The sequence below is a fragment of the Danio aesculapii genome, chromosome 6, assembly GCF_903798145.1.
Source record: "Danio aesculapii chromosome 6, fDanAes4.1, whole genome shotgun sequence".
Lineage (NCBI taxonomy): Eukaryota > Metazoa > Chordata > Actinopteri > Cypriniformes > Danionidae > Danio > Danio aesculapii.
In genome coordinates, this window is record NC_079440.1 from 25,251,146 (window position 1) to 25,267,420 (window position 16,275).

A 16,275-nucleotide genomic window follows, 5' to 3' on the forward strand; every position below is an offset into this window, starting at 1 on the left:
CTCCAGCAATTGACAGAAAAAACAGGATGTGCAGTACTGCGAGTATTGCCCAACCTTTATTTGTGGACGTTACTTCTGCATGATGCCTTCAGTAAATTTCTATGTATTTTTATTACAAACAAAATGCCATAATATCCCTTTCATTTTGCATCCGATACACTGTAAAACCCAACAGTCAACTTTATCAAATAAAATGAGTGTAGTTAACTCAAAATTGACTGAAATTTAATTCTACTTATTTGAAGATTTTTGAACTCAGTGCTCAAACTCAAGTTAATTAAATACCTCATCATTACCTAAACTTAAATGGAGTAAGTTCTCCATGGATTCGTTTTTTTTTAACTCAAATGGTTTGTAGCAATCGGTTTCTTAAAACAGTTTGAGTTGCCTTAACTTATTGGGTTTTGCAGTACTCAGATGGTTTGAGTTCTTTTCATTTATAGGGTTTTACTGTGCTCAAATTGCTTCATTTACTCAAATGGATTAAGTTCACAGCACTCATTAGGTATAGTTTTTGAACTTAAATGTTTGAACTTAATGCTGCTAATTTCAGCATTAGACTTGCTAGTGACCAAACATCAACTCTTCTAAAGCAAACCACTGACCTGCAGCGCATCATTGAGAGAGGGTCCATCACAGTCCTCTCCCAGTACCGCCTGAAGGCTGTGCTGCACAGCCCAGCGCATCATGGTCAATGGGTTCCGGAACATTCCTTGAGTCTCAATGTCAGCCTTTAAAACGCTGCTGAGAGACTCTGAAAACACTGCAGGATCCGCAAACACAAATACCCTAAACACAGAACACAGCCATCAAAAACACAATAGCAACAAACTCTGATTTACTTCTGACAGTGCTGACATGAGCTTTAAAAGCTTCCTGCTGACACATCAACCTCATGTTTTCTGGAAGCACTCATTCAAAACTTGACATAATTGACATAAATAAAAGACATAATAAAGACATAAATGATCAAATGCTTTTAAATATGTGGATGTGCAATATGTTGAAAAATGTAATGGCTACTAAAATGATTAACAGTGTATAATTATTTTACATTGTTTTTACTGGTTTTCCCTTATTTATTCCTTATATTACTAGTGGCTGAAGTAGAAAAGGGCACATAGTTGTTTTAGTCCAAATGTTTTTTTATTAATAAACCTCTGACAGCAATGTTTTCCTTGTTCCTTTTATAACTGATTACATACACCTTTACACATTTAAAAACTCTCATTGTGACGTGTTTCATGTTGGAAAGAATAAAAGTAAACAGGTAGAACAGGCTTCAACTATTAGTTGGCACAGAAACACCTCTCAGGGGTATAATGTAACAATCAGTAAAATGTTATGCTAATATAAACATATAAAGCAAAGTTAGGCCCTGGTTGCAACGCAAATGTGTCCAAAATGACAAATGACACCAAAGCTTTTCTATAAATAACCATGCTCACAAAACTCTTAAAGTCCACTTAAAGTTAAAGTCAGAATTATTAGCTCCTCTTTTTTTTCTTTTTGAAATTTTACCCAAATTATCTTTAACAGAGCAAACAAATTTTTATAGTATGTCTGATAATATTTTTTCTTCTGCAGAAAGCCTTATTTGTTTTATTTCGGCTAGAATAAAAGCAGTTTAAATTAAAAAAAAAAAAAAAACATTTTAAGGTCAAAATAATTAGCCCCTTTAAGCTATATATATATTTTTTTCCGATAGTCTACAGAATAAACCATCGTTTTACAATAACTTACCTAATTACCCTAACCTGCCTACCTAACTAACCTAGTTAAGCCTTTAAATGTCACCTTAAGCTGAAAAGTGTCTTAAAAATATCTAGTAAAATATTACTTACTGTCATCATGACAAAGATGATGTTATTAGAAAAGGAAAGTCATTAGAAAAGTGTTGAAAAAAATCTTATCTCCATTAAACGGAAATTGGGGGGAAAATAAATAGGAGGGCTAATAATTCAGGGGGCTAATAATTCTGACTTCAAATGTACAAGTTAATATGGGTGATTTTAAGCACTATAAGTGGCATTTACTCTACATAGGTATGTTTACACATACCTTTTAATTATTGTAAAATGTGGCTTAAATGTATTTATGCAGCAATTAGAAGTGTATACTTTTATACTAAGGGATGAATTGAGGTCTGAACAGGAATAATTTAGTCCGATAGTCACACAGTCACATAGTTTTGAGCAGGCACAGAGCAGCCTTAAAATATGCTGTGAAAAGATGACTTTAAACAAACAGAACCTGCCTAAATACTTTTATAGTTTCATTAACGTTAGTAACTGAAGTAAACCATTTACTAACAAGTTATTTTACAAAATAAGAATGCATTTTATTTGACTATGGATCAAAGTTAAGACACCTCATTTTATGCAGTTTATAAACTTTTTTATTAGGGATTGTGTACTGTATGTTACTCATTGATGAGAAAAAAGACTATGATGATAAAGCACACATGCAAAAGTTTGCAGATCAGGAAATGAACTAAATATACCTAGAAACTAATGAAAGTGCACCTTCAACTCACCTTTCCTGCTGAGGATAGTGTTCATTTCTTAGATTTTGTTCTGCAAGTATCCTTTTTTGATATAAAACGCCTGTGAGAAAAGAACCAGGACAAACAAATGCAATGCACTTCAGACTCAGAATCAGATTTTCTTGTTTATAACCTAACTGATTTTTTTCATTGGATACAAGCCAACAGGAAATCTAATATCAAGAGAGATCTAAACACTTGTCATATTTAGATTCGACTAACCTGGAGAAAATCGTTCGGTTTTCATTTGTCCAGCATAACTGAGGCCCACAGTACAGTATGGCTGAGGCAGAGTCAACAACCTCTTGCAGAAGTCATAAACCCTTTTATAGAGGTCATCGGGCATGTATACTGTCTGAAAACACACACGCACACAAAGGTGAAATGCAGGGCGTTAGTCAAGCAACATTTATAGTTATGGTTTTTATGTCATATGCAAGGGACCTGTGGAGCAAATTTAATACAGTGTGTCTGTATATTAAATGGGAATAAAAGCCGATATTTAAAATTTATGACAACAATACATATTAAAAGGTTAAATTCTTCTGAAAATGACACTTTTGTGCACATTAACAAACTGACACCTATTTCTCTGACATTTAACTGACTTATTTCTCTCTGGGTGAAAAAAAATGTCCAAAATTTCAGAAGCATGGATTACAAATAAATTTAAATAGCATTAGTATGGCCATTCTGTGTTGTAAAAAATAAACAATATGACAAAAGTAGTGAAGTACTAATGCGTTTGGAGTCTGATTAAATAATCCAGACTACGTATAATCATTTACTACTGTGTATGCATTTACATGTCCTAATCACTGTGTCAAGTACATTTTGTTGGAGCAATTCATTTTATGCTAACAATTACACGTGTCATTGTTTGATTGCGGTGATATTTGTATGCCATAAACAAAGTTGCCGCTGTTTTGCAATGTCACCAGATGTAAAGTTAGGATCCATAAGAAAACTATGTAAGATTCAGTATTAAAATTAAGGAAATAATGAAAAAAATAATAAAGACGTAAAAGGAGGCATTGTTTCTCTTACCTGCATCACTGCATAGATGAGTGTATTAAGCAGAGGAATGAGATGCTTCTTGCAATCAGTTCTTTCAGCCTACATACACAAATAAGGTTTGAATAAATTACATTTACTATCTATAGCCTTTCAAAAAATAAATCAAATGAATAAGTATAAAAACTGACATTATGAGTAAGAGTTTACAATAAAGTTGTATTAGTTAATGTTAATTAATGTAACTACCAACACAATCTCACGGCAATTCGTAACTTTTTGATTTGGTGGCTAATTCGTATGAATTCGTACGATCTAATTCATACGATTTAGTACGATTTGCTCATCCCCCAATGATGGTTGGGTTTAGGGGTGGGGTTTGGTGCCATGCCTCCTTTTTAAAATCGTACAATTTCGTACGAATTAACTCGTACGAATTTGTACGAATTAGCCACTAAACTGTTTTCTCGTGAGATCAGGCTGTAATTACTTACATGAACAATGAACAATTCATATATTACAGTATGTATTCATACCAGTTAATGTTTATTTAATGGAAATAAAGTCATTGTTAGTTCATGTTAACTCACCATGCATTATCTCATGTTAGTAAATGTTGACCTATGATTAATGATACTCAAGTTCATACTTAGTTCATGTTAACTAACATTAACTTTTGAAAGATTAAAAGCTTGACCACATGTTAATTATTAGTAATTATGGTATTACAATTAGTAATAGGTATTACTCGTTAATTATTGTATTTTTGTTAACAATTATTATAAGGAATTCACAGATTATTATTTCAGCAGTAACAGACGATCATTTTGAGTCTTTAAAGGGGTCCTATTATGCCCCTTTTTACAAAATATAAAATAAGTTTCTCAAAATCCCTAGAGTGTGTATGTGAAGATTCAGCTCAAAATGCCACACAAATAATGTTTTATAACTCATTGAAAGTGCCCTTTATAGGCTTTGATTCAAATTGCACCATTTGGGTGACTGTTTTGGTGCGTGTTTTTAAACAAGGGTGGAGCTACAAACACCTGTGTGACACCATATATGCAGATTTAAAACTCTAATGGTGGACGGCTGCTTCTCATTCAGGGTAGTTAATGCTAATGAGGGAGAGATCTTCACTAATGGGCGGGGCTTTTCCCCCTCTGATGACACGTACAAAGAAATAATGTCAATCAAAGTGTTTCTGCAGACTGATTATATCAAGTGTGTTTATAAAAATAGAATTAATACATTTTTACTATTAGAAGCTGGCTATATTCACAGACTGTTGCCACACAACTGTGTTTAAACCCCTTATAACATTTATTCTTTTTGCCTTTTATTCAGGTGCCTTTAAATAAACTATATATACATTATAAACTATACATTGTAAACACTATATTTTTGTAAGCAACAGCACTGAACAGGAATGAAAATAGTAATGCAGGTTTCAACAATGCAAAAGAAGCTGACTCACTCTTTCTAGTTCTTTAATGGTGACCCTCACCAGAGCCAGACTCCTGAGAGAACTGTCTTGCACTTTCTTGTGTAACGTCCATCTCAGCATCCCTGCATTAGGAACAAAAATCAACAATTCTTAATACATGCCAGAATGTGGCATGTGTGAAAGCTAGAATGTGTGTGAAACAAGCATCACAGATTGAAATAAACATCACAGTTTTTTCAGCGATATCTTAAAACATCAATAGCTTGTTTGACGTGGCATTTACAAGTAGCACAATGATTATGTAATAGATTGCAGTCCATTTGTGTTTTCAGCTAGTCTAAGTGTTACTTACAAACGTGTGTTTATCTAAGTAAGATCTCAGACAGTACAGCCATGCACTTATCATTCGCATTTAAAACAAGTTTCTTCAGGGGCTCTTTAGGGTGGTTGAGGTGCTACAGTGTATAGTCAACATTTGAAAATCCTAAAGATCTGAATTGTCCAAGTTAAAGTACTTTAAAATCATACATTAGCATAATTCTCTTCAATGGTGATTTCAAAGGACTGTAGGAAGTAAGAAAAAACATTAAAGTTTTATCTGATGTTTGCTCTGTTATGCAGATATCGAAACTGTTTTCGTAACCATGACAGGGCTGTTACTATGACAAAGTTGGACTGGCAGAAGATAATGTATGTTGTAATTCTAGAGTTGCGTCAAATCAGTGTTGAAACATATATATATATATATATATATATATATATATGTCAGTATTTATATTTTATCTCTGAAACACTGCGGCATGCTTTGACCTTCAGGTTTATGTTATAATTTATTTGATGAGTTGGAATCATACCTTTGTTGACAACTGTCTGTTCAGCATCCATTTCTCTCAGAATGGTTTGCAGACTACGGTAGATTTCAGATTCAATAGCAGCATATTCATCTTTTTTAAGAAAAGACAACAGCATGGTTCATTAAATTATATCTGTCTATATAAATCTGGGGTCTTTTTATTTGAAAAAATACAGTTGAACTGCAAAGAATGATGTTTCTAGAATTTTATGTGAAGTTGACAACTGTTGTAACTATTGTTGGGCAAAGATTCATCGTATCCAGAATAAATGTTTGTTTTGACATAATATACTATATATGTGTGTACTGTCTGTGTATAATTATTGTGTCTATACTGTAAATTCACACATGCATGCATGTATTTAAGAAAATGTTAATGTTTAGATACAAAATGTATATGAAACAAATTATGTACAAATTTAAACCGTTTTTTATAGTTTTGTGTTTATATTTGTGTGTGTAATATATATATATATATATATATATATATATATATATATATATATATATATATATATATATATATATATATATATATACATATATATAAAATACCTACATGTATCTAATGTCAAAACAAACTTTTATTTTGGATGTGATCAATCGTGATTAATCTTTGCCCATCACTATTTGTAACTGTTAAAATATTCAGCTAAAAAAAGTATATTTTTTTTAATTGTCTTGGCTTTTCCACAACATTGCTGCTTCTGGTCCAAAACATTTAGATGTGTTTGATCACACACAGTTGAAGTCAGAATTATTAGCCCCCCTGAATTATTAGCCCCCATTATTTTGTCCCCAATTTCTGTTTAACGGAGAGCAGACTTTTCTAAACATAATAGTTTTAATAAATTTTATTTCTAATAACTGATTTATTTTATCTTTGCCATGATGACAGTACACAATATTTTACTAGATGTTTTTCAGGACACTTCTATACAGCTTAAAGTGACATTTGAAAGCTTAACTCAGTTAATTAGGTTAACTAGGCAGGTTAGGGTAATTAGGCAAGTCATTGTGAACTGATGATGTGTTCTGTAGACTATTGAAAAAATGTATAGCTTAAAAGGGCTAATAACTTTGATCTTAAAATGTTTTTTTTATTATTATTATTAAAAGCTGCTTTTATTTTAGCTGAAATATAACAAATACGACTTTCTCCAGAAGAAAAAATATTATCAGACATACTGTTTAAATTTCCTTGCTCTGTTAAACATCATTTGGGATTATTTAAAAAAGAAAAAAATCAAAGAGGGGCTAATAATTCTGACTTCAACTGCATATAATAATATTGACCAGAAAATTTTGCAAATAAGCGCACATTTAGAAACTGACAAATGGATAAAACATATGTCAATAATGCTTTGTCATTAATTGGGACTATTTGTTGTAATTTATACCATGTATCTTTAAACTATACATATTGTAATGTACTATCACTTTTTCTAAAGGCATAACTCTCACCTGCCACAACATTAATACTGCAAGAATTTCTCCAGGATGCCATATTGTAGATTGTTCCTTACATAATGAGGTGAATGGAAATAATCACCACTCTGCCTGCTCACACAAATACAAAAAACAAAGGATCAGGAACGTTACGTAGAAAAGAGAAAATAATGCTTAAATTTTAGTAAAGAATATTTATTCGTCACTAATCCCTCTTATGTCATTCTTCATGTTATTTCTTCAGCAAGCTTAAAATAACAAGAATGCTAGTGTCCAAACAACACTGGATGTAATTTAGGTTAATTTTGTGTACATAAAAGCGTACTCCATTAGCTTAACTGATAATTGTCATATTTTTACACATTCCCGTTTTTTATTGCTTTACTTCTATTGTCTTCATTTGTAAGTCAAAATATCAAATGTAATTTATTTTATTGTACTTGACTTTTGTTAAGGTGGGAAAAAAAAGATATCCATATAGATATAAACATCCAGATGAGCGAATGTTTTGCTGAACTATCCATTTAATGTGCTGGACATCTTACCGTGACTCTCACTGCTATGCTTAAACATTACTTTGCATATTCTTTGCACTAATAAAACACAGCAGGCAAAATCTAACTATTTAGCGCATTATTATAAGCACCCTGTGCGACCTCAGTGAACCCTTTACTGTAAATGAAAGCCAAAGCTGTTTAGCAGATATCAAACACACTCAGACATGACCAAGGTGAACAGACAGGTGCACTTTTACCCACTACCGATTAAAAGGAAAATTCCCCCTTCGTTTCTCCCTCTCAGACACGGTTTATTACCGAGCAGTAATGGAATGCAACCACTGTAACTACACTTTAAGTACAACCTAATGACCTTTAAGTTAGAATCTACTTCCAAGAAACTAGTGAGGAAACAAGAAGCAGAGGAAAATATAATACTACAATGTCCAACTAGTCAAAACAGGTGCAAGAAAGAAAGAAACAAACCTGTAAAATGAATAACTGAAACTGAACAAAGAAGCATTTTTCAGTGACCGACACAGTTAGTTATTATGCAACTTTCCGACAGCTTGGTTTCTCGCTGCTGAACTCAGAATCAGATTTCAAAGGCTAACTCTACTAAGCAGCAACAATCTACTAGGAAAATTAAATGTTGAAATCTGAAAAGAAAAGAAAGAAGAAGTCAACTAACTTACCTTCTGTCCTTGTGAGAACATTAACAGACTACATCATAAAGCATATTTATAAAAACTTGTTCTGGCCAGACAGTCAGATTGAGAGCTGTACACTTCCTCTAACTGCTGCGGCTGTCACTGAGGACAACTGTAACTCTGACTCAAAGCTAAGTGAATGCGAGGGTGGGACAAGAAAACGAGAGAGAGAGAGAGAGAGAGAGAGAGAGAGAGAGAGAGAGAGAGAGAGAGAGAGAGAGAGGAAAGTTTAAGGTTAGAAGTGTGCAGAGTGGGTGTGTGTGGATACACTGAAGGGAAAGTCCTCTAAAATATTTTGCCTAATTTGTTATTCATATTGCAAGCAACACCATGAAGCGTATTTTTTGGCTAATTCAACATAAATTATCTCATATCCTGCCAAACAAATGTGACGCATACGCATGTGCAGTGTGCATAAGCTTACTGCTGCTGAATGGCAAAAGCAGCACGCAAAGATTAAGCCCCTGATTGTGCACATAAAGGCATTAAACAAGCGAAGAGAAACAGGGTCAAGAGCACTGTATCAGCACTGAAAGCAGCTCACTGAACCACAGACTTCCTGTCGCTCAATTGGCCCTCACTCTCTCAGAAAGACAGAAGATGACAGGACCTGACACACATCCTGCCCTCTAAATGTGGGGGCGGCCACACACACGACTGAGATATATTTAGCACAAGCCAGTAATTTTTACACCTAGTAATTTTAGGTTCAGTCATTAGAGAAAATCTCTCTTTAACCTAATAGGGTGCATTTTATTGAGATACACTCTCAGAAATAAAGGAACGAGAGCTGTCACTGGGGTGGTATACCTTTTCAAAAGGTACACATTTGTACTTAAAGGGCCCGTATTCTTACTTCAAAGGTTTGCCTTAGTGCCTAAAAATACCTGAGGTATTAATAAGAACCCTTTAGTTACAAATGTGTACCTTTTGAAAAAATACCACCCCAGTGACAACTTTTGTACCATTATTTCTGAGAGTGTACCTACAGCTCCCAAAGTTGTTGTGCACACAAACTGGGGCAGTGGTAAGGGCAGTGATGTTAATGGTTCACTACACATCGGGACACTGAGTGACCTGAGAATGTCTTTATTGTACAAGATCAAAACTGGAAGAAAAATAAACTGATGTGTTTCACATATTAATTTAATAAAGTTTCATTCATTTGCATTTATTAATCAGTGCCTTTATTAATCAGGGGTCGCCACAGTGGAATGAACCGGCAACTTATCCAGCATATGTTTTGCACAGCGGATGCCCTTCCAGCTGCAGTTCATCCCATCACTGAAAAACACCCATACACTCTTTTTATTATTATTATTATTATTATTATTATTATTATTATTATTATAACATTTTACCAGGATAGACACATTGAGATTAAATATCTCTTTTACAAGAGCATCCTGGCCAAGATTAGGCAGTATACAAGTCAAAGGGGTCTAACAGACAATTAACAGCTAACAAGAATCACACTGACAAATAAACTATTCAAAACATATACAAGCCTCTGTTTCAATTTCTAAATCATTTATACTCTTTTTAAAAGAATTTAGTGAAATCAATTCTTTAAACTGCAACTTTGTTTGTAGATTATTCCATGCAAAAGATGCTGTTTACGAATGGACAAAGCAGACCAACACGTGTATACAACACACAATGATGAGTAAGGGATTTAAAATTAGTTATAAATCTTAGAGCCATGGTAAACAGTATGCATGAGACGAAACATGGATTTAGATAACGTCACCTAGTCCAATATCAACATAAATGTTGCATCAACCAGCTTCTTTTTAGCATCAAAAGAAAGGCAGTTCCTAATTCTAAAATAGAAGTCTAAAATCACTTTTAATTTTTTCACCAATTGCTGAATGTGAGAACTAAATAAAGTATCATCAATTAAAATTCCAAGATGCAATTCCAATTCAATCTCTGCACCATGGGTAGTAGTAATAGAACCTAGCTTTTGCTTAATAACTCTCATTCACACACATACACTTCGGGCAATTTAGCTTACCCAATTCACCAACTTATCCAGCATATGTTTTACACAGCAGATGCCCTTCAAGCTGCAGAACCATTAATGGGAAACATCAACACTCATTCACACACATACACCACGGACAATATTTAGCTTACCCAATTCACCTATAGCACCTATTGTCTTTGGAATTGTGGGGGAAACCGGAGCGCCCGGAGGAAACCCACGTAAACATTGAGAGAACATGCAAATTCCACACAGAAATGTCAAATGACCCAGCCGAGGCTCAAACCAGCAGCCCTCTTGCTGTGAATCAACAGTTCTACCCACTGCGCCACCACGCCACCCTTTATAAAGTTTGAAAAAAGTTAAATAATTTGATTGTTTCATATAAAATTTAAATCAGTAATCATTTCTAATTGTTTGCTAGATTGTTCTGTACCTGTGTTACTATGTTCATTTATGGTTAAATTTCAAATTAAATATAAACTCTTTTTTCTTTTTTTTTAAACACCTTTATTCTGTCAATATATGTTTGATTATTTGGTTCATGTTTCATAATTCACTCTTCACAATTCTGTTGGGGGAATCTGATTTTCATGGTGCATTGTGTGACTCTTCGAGGGTGAACGTTACAGTGAATTGGAAGAATTTAGCAATATTGACAGCTCTTAAAATGCCTGACTCTCTGATTAGTCTCCTAAAGAACAAGGGGCTTGAGATGTATCCATAGACTCACTGGCAAGTTTATTAGGTACAACTGCACACTGCTCACTGACTAATTTTACATGGACATCAGCAATCAAAATAATTTACCTTTATCTGCAATAATATGATTAAGGAGTTCATTAGTTGCTTTTTTAAATTCCTTCTGTTTCCCAGCTCGCTCCTTCAAAACACCCAAAAGTGGCTCACTAATAATTAGATCTGGTGATTGTGCAGGCCATGGGAGATGTTCAACTTTACTTTCATATTCATAAAATCACTCTGTCACCAGTCTTGCTGTGTGTATTGGTGCATTATCATCCTGAAACACAGCATCAGCTTTAGAATACATGATTGAACCATTGGTTGCACATGGTCATCCAGAATGGTTCAGTAGTCCTTGGCAGTGATGCACCCATCTATAACAAGTCACTGATCAACACCCTTGCTTCACTCTGGGCATGCATCAGTCTGAGTGGTATGCGTCTTTGGGGATTCTCTACACTGTAACTCTCCTCGATGTAGGAAAGACAGTGAAGGTGGACTCATAAACAATACATATTTCACACTGTCCACAGCCCAAGATTTTTGCTGCTGGCATCATTAAAACCCATGTTTGGCATTGGCACGAGTGAGTCAATGGCAGCAATAGCATGTATGTTGACCCTGTTAATCTTCTGACAAACAATTAGTTGGAAACTGTTGAGTTGAGGTGCACATTTAATTCTGCAGTTGAGCAGCTGTGGTTTTATGTTTTTTGATTACAATCTGAGTTAGCACCAAGACATCCCTTTCAGACAGTTTCCTCTTGCATCCAGTTACTCCTGTTGAACGTGGTTTGTTCTTTTTGGTGGTATGCTAACATTACCCTGGATACCATGACTTCTGATACATCACAAAGACTTGCTGTCTTGGTCACAGATGTGCCACTGAGATGTGCACAAAAAAAATTGTGCTCTTTTGAACTCTGATATGTCACTTATAATTTTGTGTGCATCACAATATTTCAAGCAAAACTGTGCTTTTACTCACAAATTAAACCTTCACACTCTGCTCTTAATGGTGAAATATGGAATCAATGAAGATTTGACACCAGGCTGGTCATATTTAGGCATGAAACCCAAACATTACAATGGCCAGTATTACAATTTCTTTAACCCTCAGTTATAAACCGTGTCTGAGAGGGTGAAACGAAGGCGGAATTTTCCTTTTAATCGGTAGTGGGTAAAAGTGCACCTGTCTGTTCACCTTGGCCATGTCTGAGTGTGTTTGCTGTCTAGTAAACAGCTTTGGCTTTCATTTACAGTAAAGGGTTCACTGAGCTCACACAGGGTGCACACAGTAATGCTCAAAATAATGTTTGAGCAAGTTTGATTACCCCAAGTTTGATTAACATAATTACATCACCAGACAATCCAATGTTTCTTTCGGAGTTTCAAGTAATTACGGTTGTTTCATTTTTCGACTTAAACTGCAGATTAGCAGTTCATTCAGGAACATTTCATTCATGCCCCCACGTACTGACTAATGCAAATGTCTAATCAGCCAATCACAGGGCAGCAACAATTTTGTGTTTAATAAACGTCTAAACATATGCTAAATTTGGGCTGTCAATAAAAAGTCATTTTCACAAATTTCATTCATTCTTTCATTTTCTTTTTGGCTTAGTCCCTTTATTAATGTGGGGTCTCCACAGCGGAATGAACCGCCAACTTATCCATCATATGTTTTACACAGCGGATGCCCTTCTAGCCGCAGTTCATCACTGGGAAACATCCAAACACATTCATTCACACACACACTTCGGACAATTTTTTGCTTGCCCAATTCACCTATACCACATGTCTTTGGACTTGTAGGGGAAAACAGAGCACCCAGAGGAAACCCACGCAAACATGGGGAGAACAAACAAACTCCACACTAAAATGCCAACTGACCCAGCCGAGGCTCGAACCAGCGACCATTTGAAGCGATCGTGCTACCGACTGCGCCACCATGACATCCAAATTTTACATTTCTTGCCCAGTTATTTTTACAAGGCTAATTAATTGTTGACTATCATTCTACTATCCAATCAGTTTAATGCCAAACCCCTATAAATAGCCATGCATATCTATTTTCTCTTGACTTTCAGCTTTCCTTTGCCATCCCAGCTCCTCACCTTTAAACCCGATTCCTACTTAAATTTGAGTGGGGGGGGGGGTGTTCGTCTGAAAGAAAAAAGGTCATATACACTCTTTTGTTTGAGTGGTGAGTAAATTATGGGGTCATTTTTATTTTTGGTTGAAAAATTCCATTAAATGAGCAACAAGACATGTTGCCTGATGCATTTCAGTAATTGATACTCTGGTTTTTACGCACAGCCATAATAGTGCTTTCAGAGAATGGTGCCAGAAAGAGGAAATATCGTTAACGAAGTGTGGCGATTCTGTGGAAAAAAATGCCTTTGTGAAAGTCAGAGAAGAATGGCCAGATAGTAAGTCAAAAGGTAACTCAAAACACTTGTTACTCAAGGTCTGAAGAGCATTTCTGAACACAGAACGTGACAGAGTGTTTGGCCAGAGTAAGACCATGACAGACAGATTACAGAAGGGGAAAAAATCTCATTCACTTACAGAAATGCAAGCCAAAATTTTAAGTTTTGTCAAAATATGAAGAGATAGACCTAAACATAGTGATGCTTTTACAAAATGGTGAAATTTGATGTTTAGTTTTCAGCTGAGAGGCTGAATTTTCTTCACAGAGTTAGATAGTGTTTTTAATATGTAAACTTGTTCCTGTAAAGCCTCATATAAAACAGTAAATTATTGTGAAGTTGAATGTAATCTTAAGAATACAAAAGCTTTTTGAAAATATGCTTTGTTTCTGTTATTTTGCATGACATGGGTTTTGCAGAATTCTAACTTTCAATTTTAAAGAATGAAGAGTTGTACAAGGTTTTTAGAAATGTATTATTTTATTTGTGTGTCATTTAAAATATTTTCAAACATTCTTTTAAAAAGAATAAACGGTGTAATTGAAAATATTACCCTGAAGCATTAATGCACTGTATATTTACATTCTCAATATAATAGTCTATATCTTAATCATTATATTAATTGGTTTTTAATATCTAAGTGTAACTTTTCCAATGTTTACTTATCTTCTTTTTATTTAGTTAAATTACTGACATTTTAGGAGACTTATTATTGACCTTAACTTGACACATCACGAAAACGTTCTGTATGGTATGACTTACTGTTGTGTTTTGTTTTGCTTACATCTGCATGTTGGTCACATCACATGACTTTGTGGGGTGTGCCACATGACATGTTTTTCAAATACTAGATACAAAGCTGTTTTGCTAATCAGCTACACTTTAAGTTTTCATTTACATTGTTTATCTGCATTAGACAACATGAATTGATCTTAAAAATACTTGTAAAGCAGTGGTTCTCGTCAGGAGGTTGGGCTCACTAGGGTCTTTAATAAAGTGTGACTCACTGCAGTGCCACAGAGGTGGAGATTGAGCTTCAGTGAATTGATGCACTTGATGTCAGAAGCTATGTTTCCATCCAAAAATGCGAATGAACTTTATGCGCAAAACTGGATTATTGCATGAAAGACGTGCGAATAAAGCAGCGTTTCCATCCAGTGAGTCAAAGCGAACAAAATCGTCACGAAACAGAATTTGCTGCGGTAGGAGAAGCTGTGTCAATCTTTTCTTCATCTAATAAATGACACGCAGTGACATGCAGTGACACGCAGTGACATGCAGTGAACATGGCGTTTGAAGGTGTCAGACGCGAAGAACAGACGCTCTTGATTCTGGAGGTCATTAATGATATAATAACACTAATACTTAAACGGTTAAGGTGTTTTAAAATGACTAAAACAACATTTAAGATGTTTTACAGTGTGCTCAGCCTGCTGGTTTGTCCATTTACACACATTTTCATCATCACATGATCTCTTATCACAAAATCACATTACCTTTTTAATACGCATACGGAAATTTGTGCGGTAAACGTGTTTCCATCGTAGTTTATGCACATCTTTTCTTAACGAATAAAAAGTTTATCCTAATCAGTTATGCGCATAAGTTTTCAAAATGTATGCGCATCATGGCGTTTCCATTAACTGTTTTTTTATTCTCAATTTGCATATGTGCATAAAAATAGGTGGATAAAAAATCTAAGCTATAGAGAGTTGCGGTAAGGGATGGGGTAGGTATAGGCATTAACAAAACACAACAGGTTACTGTAAGGGGTGGGTTTAGGGTTCTGATAGGTGTAGACATTGATAAAACACAACAGGTTACTGTAGGTGTGGGTTTAGGGTTCTGATAGGTGTAGACATTGATAAAACACAACAGGTTACTGTAGGTGTGGGTTTAGGGTTCTGATAGGTGTAGACATTGATAAAACACAACATGTTACTGTAAGTGTGGGTTTAGGGTTCTGATAGGTGTAGACATTGATAAAACACAACAGATTACTATAAGTGTGGGTTTGGGGTTCGCATAGGTGTAGACGTTGATAAAACACAACAGGTTACTGTAGGTCTGGGTTTGGGGTTCTGATAGGTGTAGACGTTGATAAAACACAACAAGTTACTGTAAGGGTTGGGTTTAGGCTTCTGATAGGTGTAGACGTTATTAAAACACAACAGGTTACTACAGTATAAGGTGTAGGTTTAGGGTTGTGGTGGCCACTCCCGAAAGACAATCCATCTGACCAAACGTGAAAAAAGTTGTTTTGAGGGGAGAGAAAGGGTTATGATATGCAATTAAATATTTTGAGGGGAAATAAACCCTTAGGAGTCGAAGACTGCGTATACGTGTTCTGAGGCGTCTTCTCCTGATAATGCAGAAAATAACTTAAATTACACTTTCAGTTTTGATCGTACTGATAAATTGAATCAATTGAATCTGTTAGGTGTCAACTTTTTTTCTGTACACTCACAATAACAACAAAAGTGTGTGCTTTTGTAAAATAAGGAAAATAAACAGTGTACGCATTCTTTCTTTTCTCTCTCCGTGAACTGTTTTTAGAAATGAAAATGAATTGAAACAAACTGAAACTCTGCGAAAACA

The 16,275-nt window shown here is 34.9% G+C and overlaps 1 protein-coding gene across 1 annotated transcript in view; it reads right to left on the reverse strand.

Annotated features, from left to right (window-relative positions):
• The window catches only part of LOC130230687 (phosphoinositide 3-kinase regulatory subunit 6-like), a 29,488-nt gene extending 20,860 nt beyond the window's left edge, over positions 1–8,628 (reverse strand). The window contains exons 1-8 of the mRNA XM_056459827.1: positions 8,501–8,628; positions 7,324–7,419; positions 5,861–5,950; positions 5,037–5,128; positions 3,593–3,661; positions 2,768–2,900; positions 2,537–2,606; positions 606–789 (exon numbers count right to left, since the gene is read on the reverse strand). Of these exons, the coding sequence (XP_056315802.1) occupies positions 606–789; positions 2,537–2,606; positions 2,768–2,900; positions 3,593–3,661; positions 5,037–5,128; positions 5,861–5,950; positions 7,324–7,366 (681 nt within the window). The 5' untranslated portion in view covers positions 7,367–7,419; positions 8,501–8,628. The remainder of the gene's footprint in view (positions 1–605; positions 790–2,536; positions 2,607–2,767; positions 2,901–3,592; positions 3,662–5,036; positions 5,129–5,860; positions 5,951–7,323; positions 7,420–8,500) is intronic.
• Positions 8,629–16,275: the final 7,647 nt, after the last annotated feature.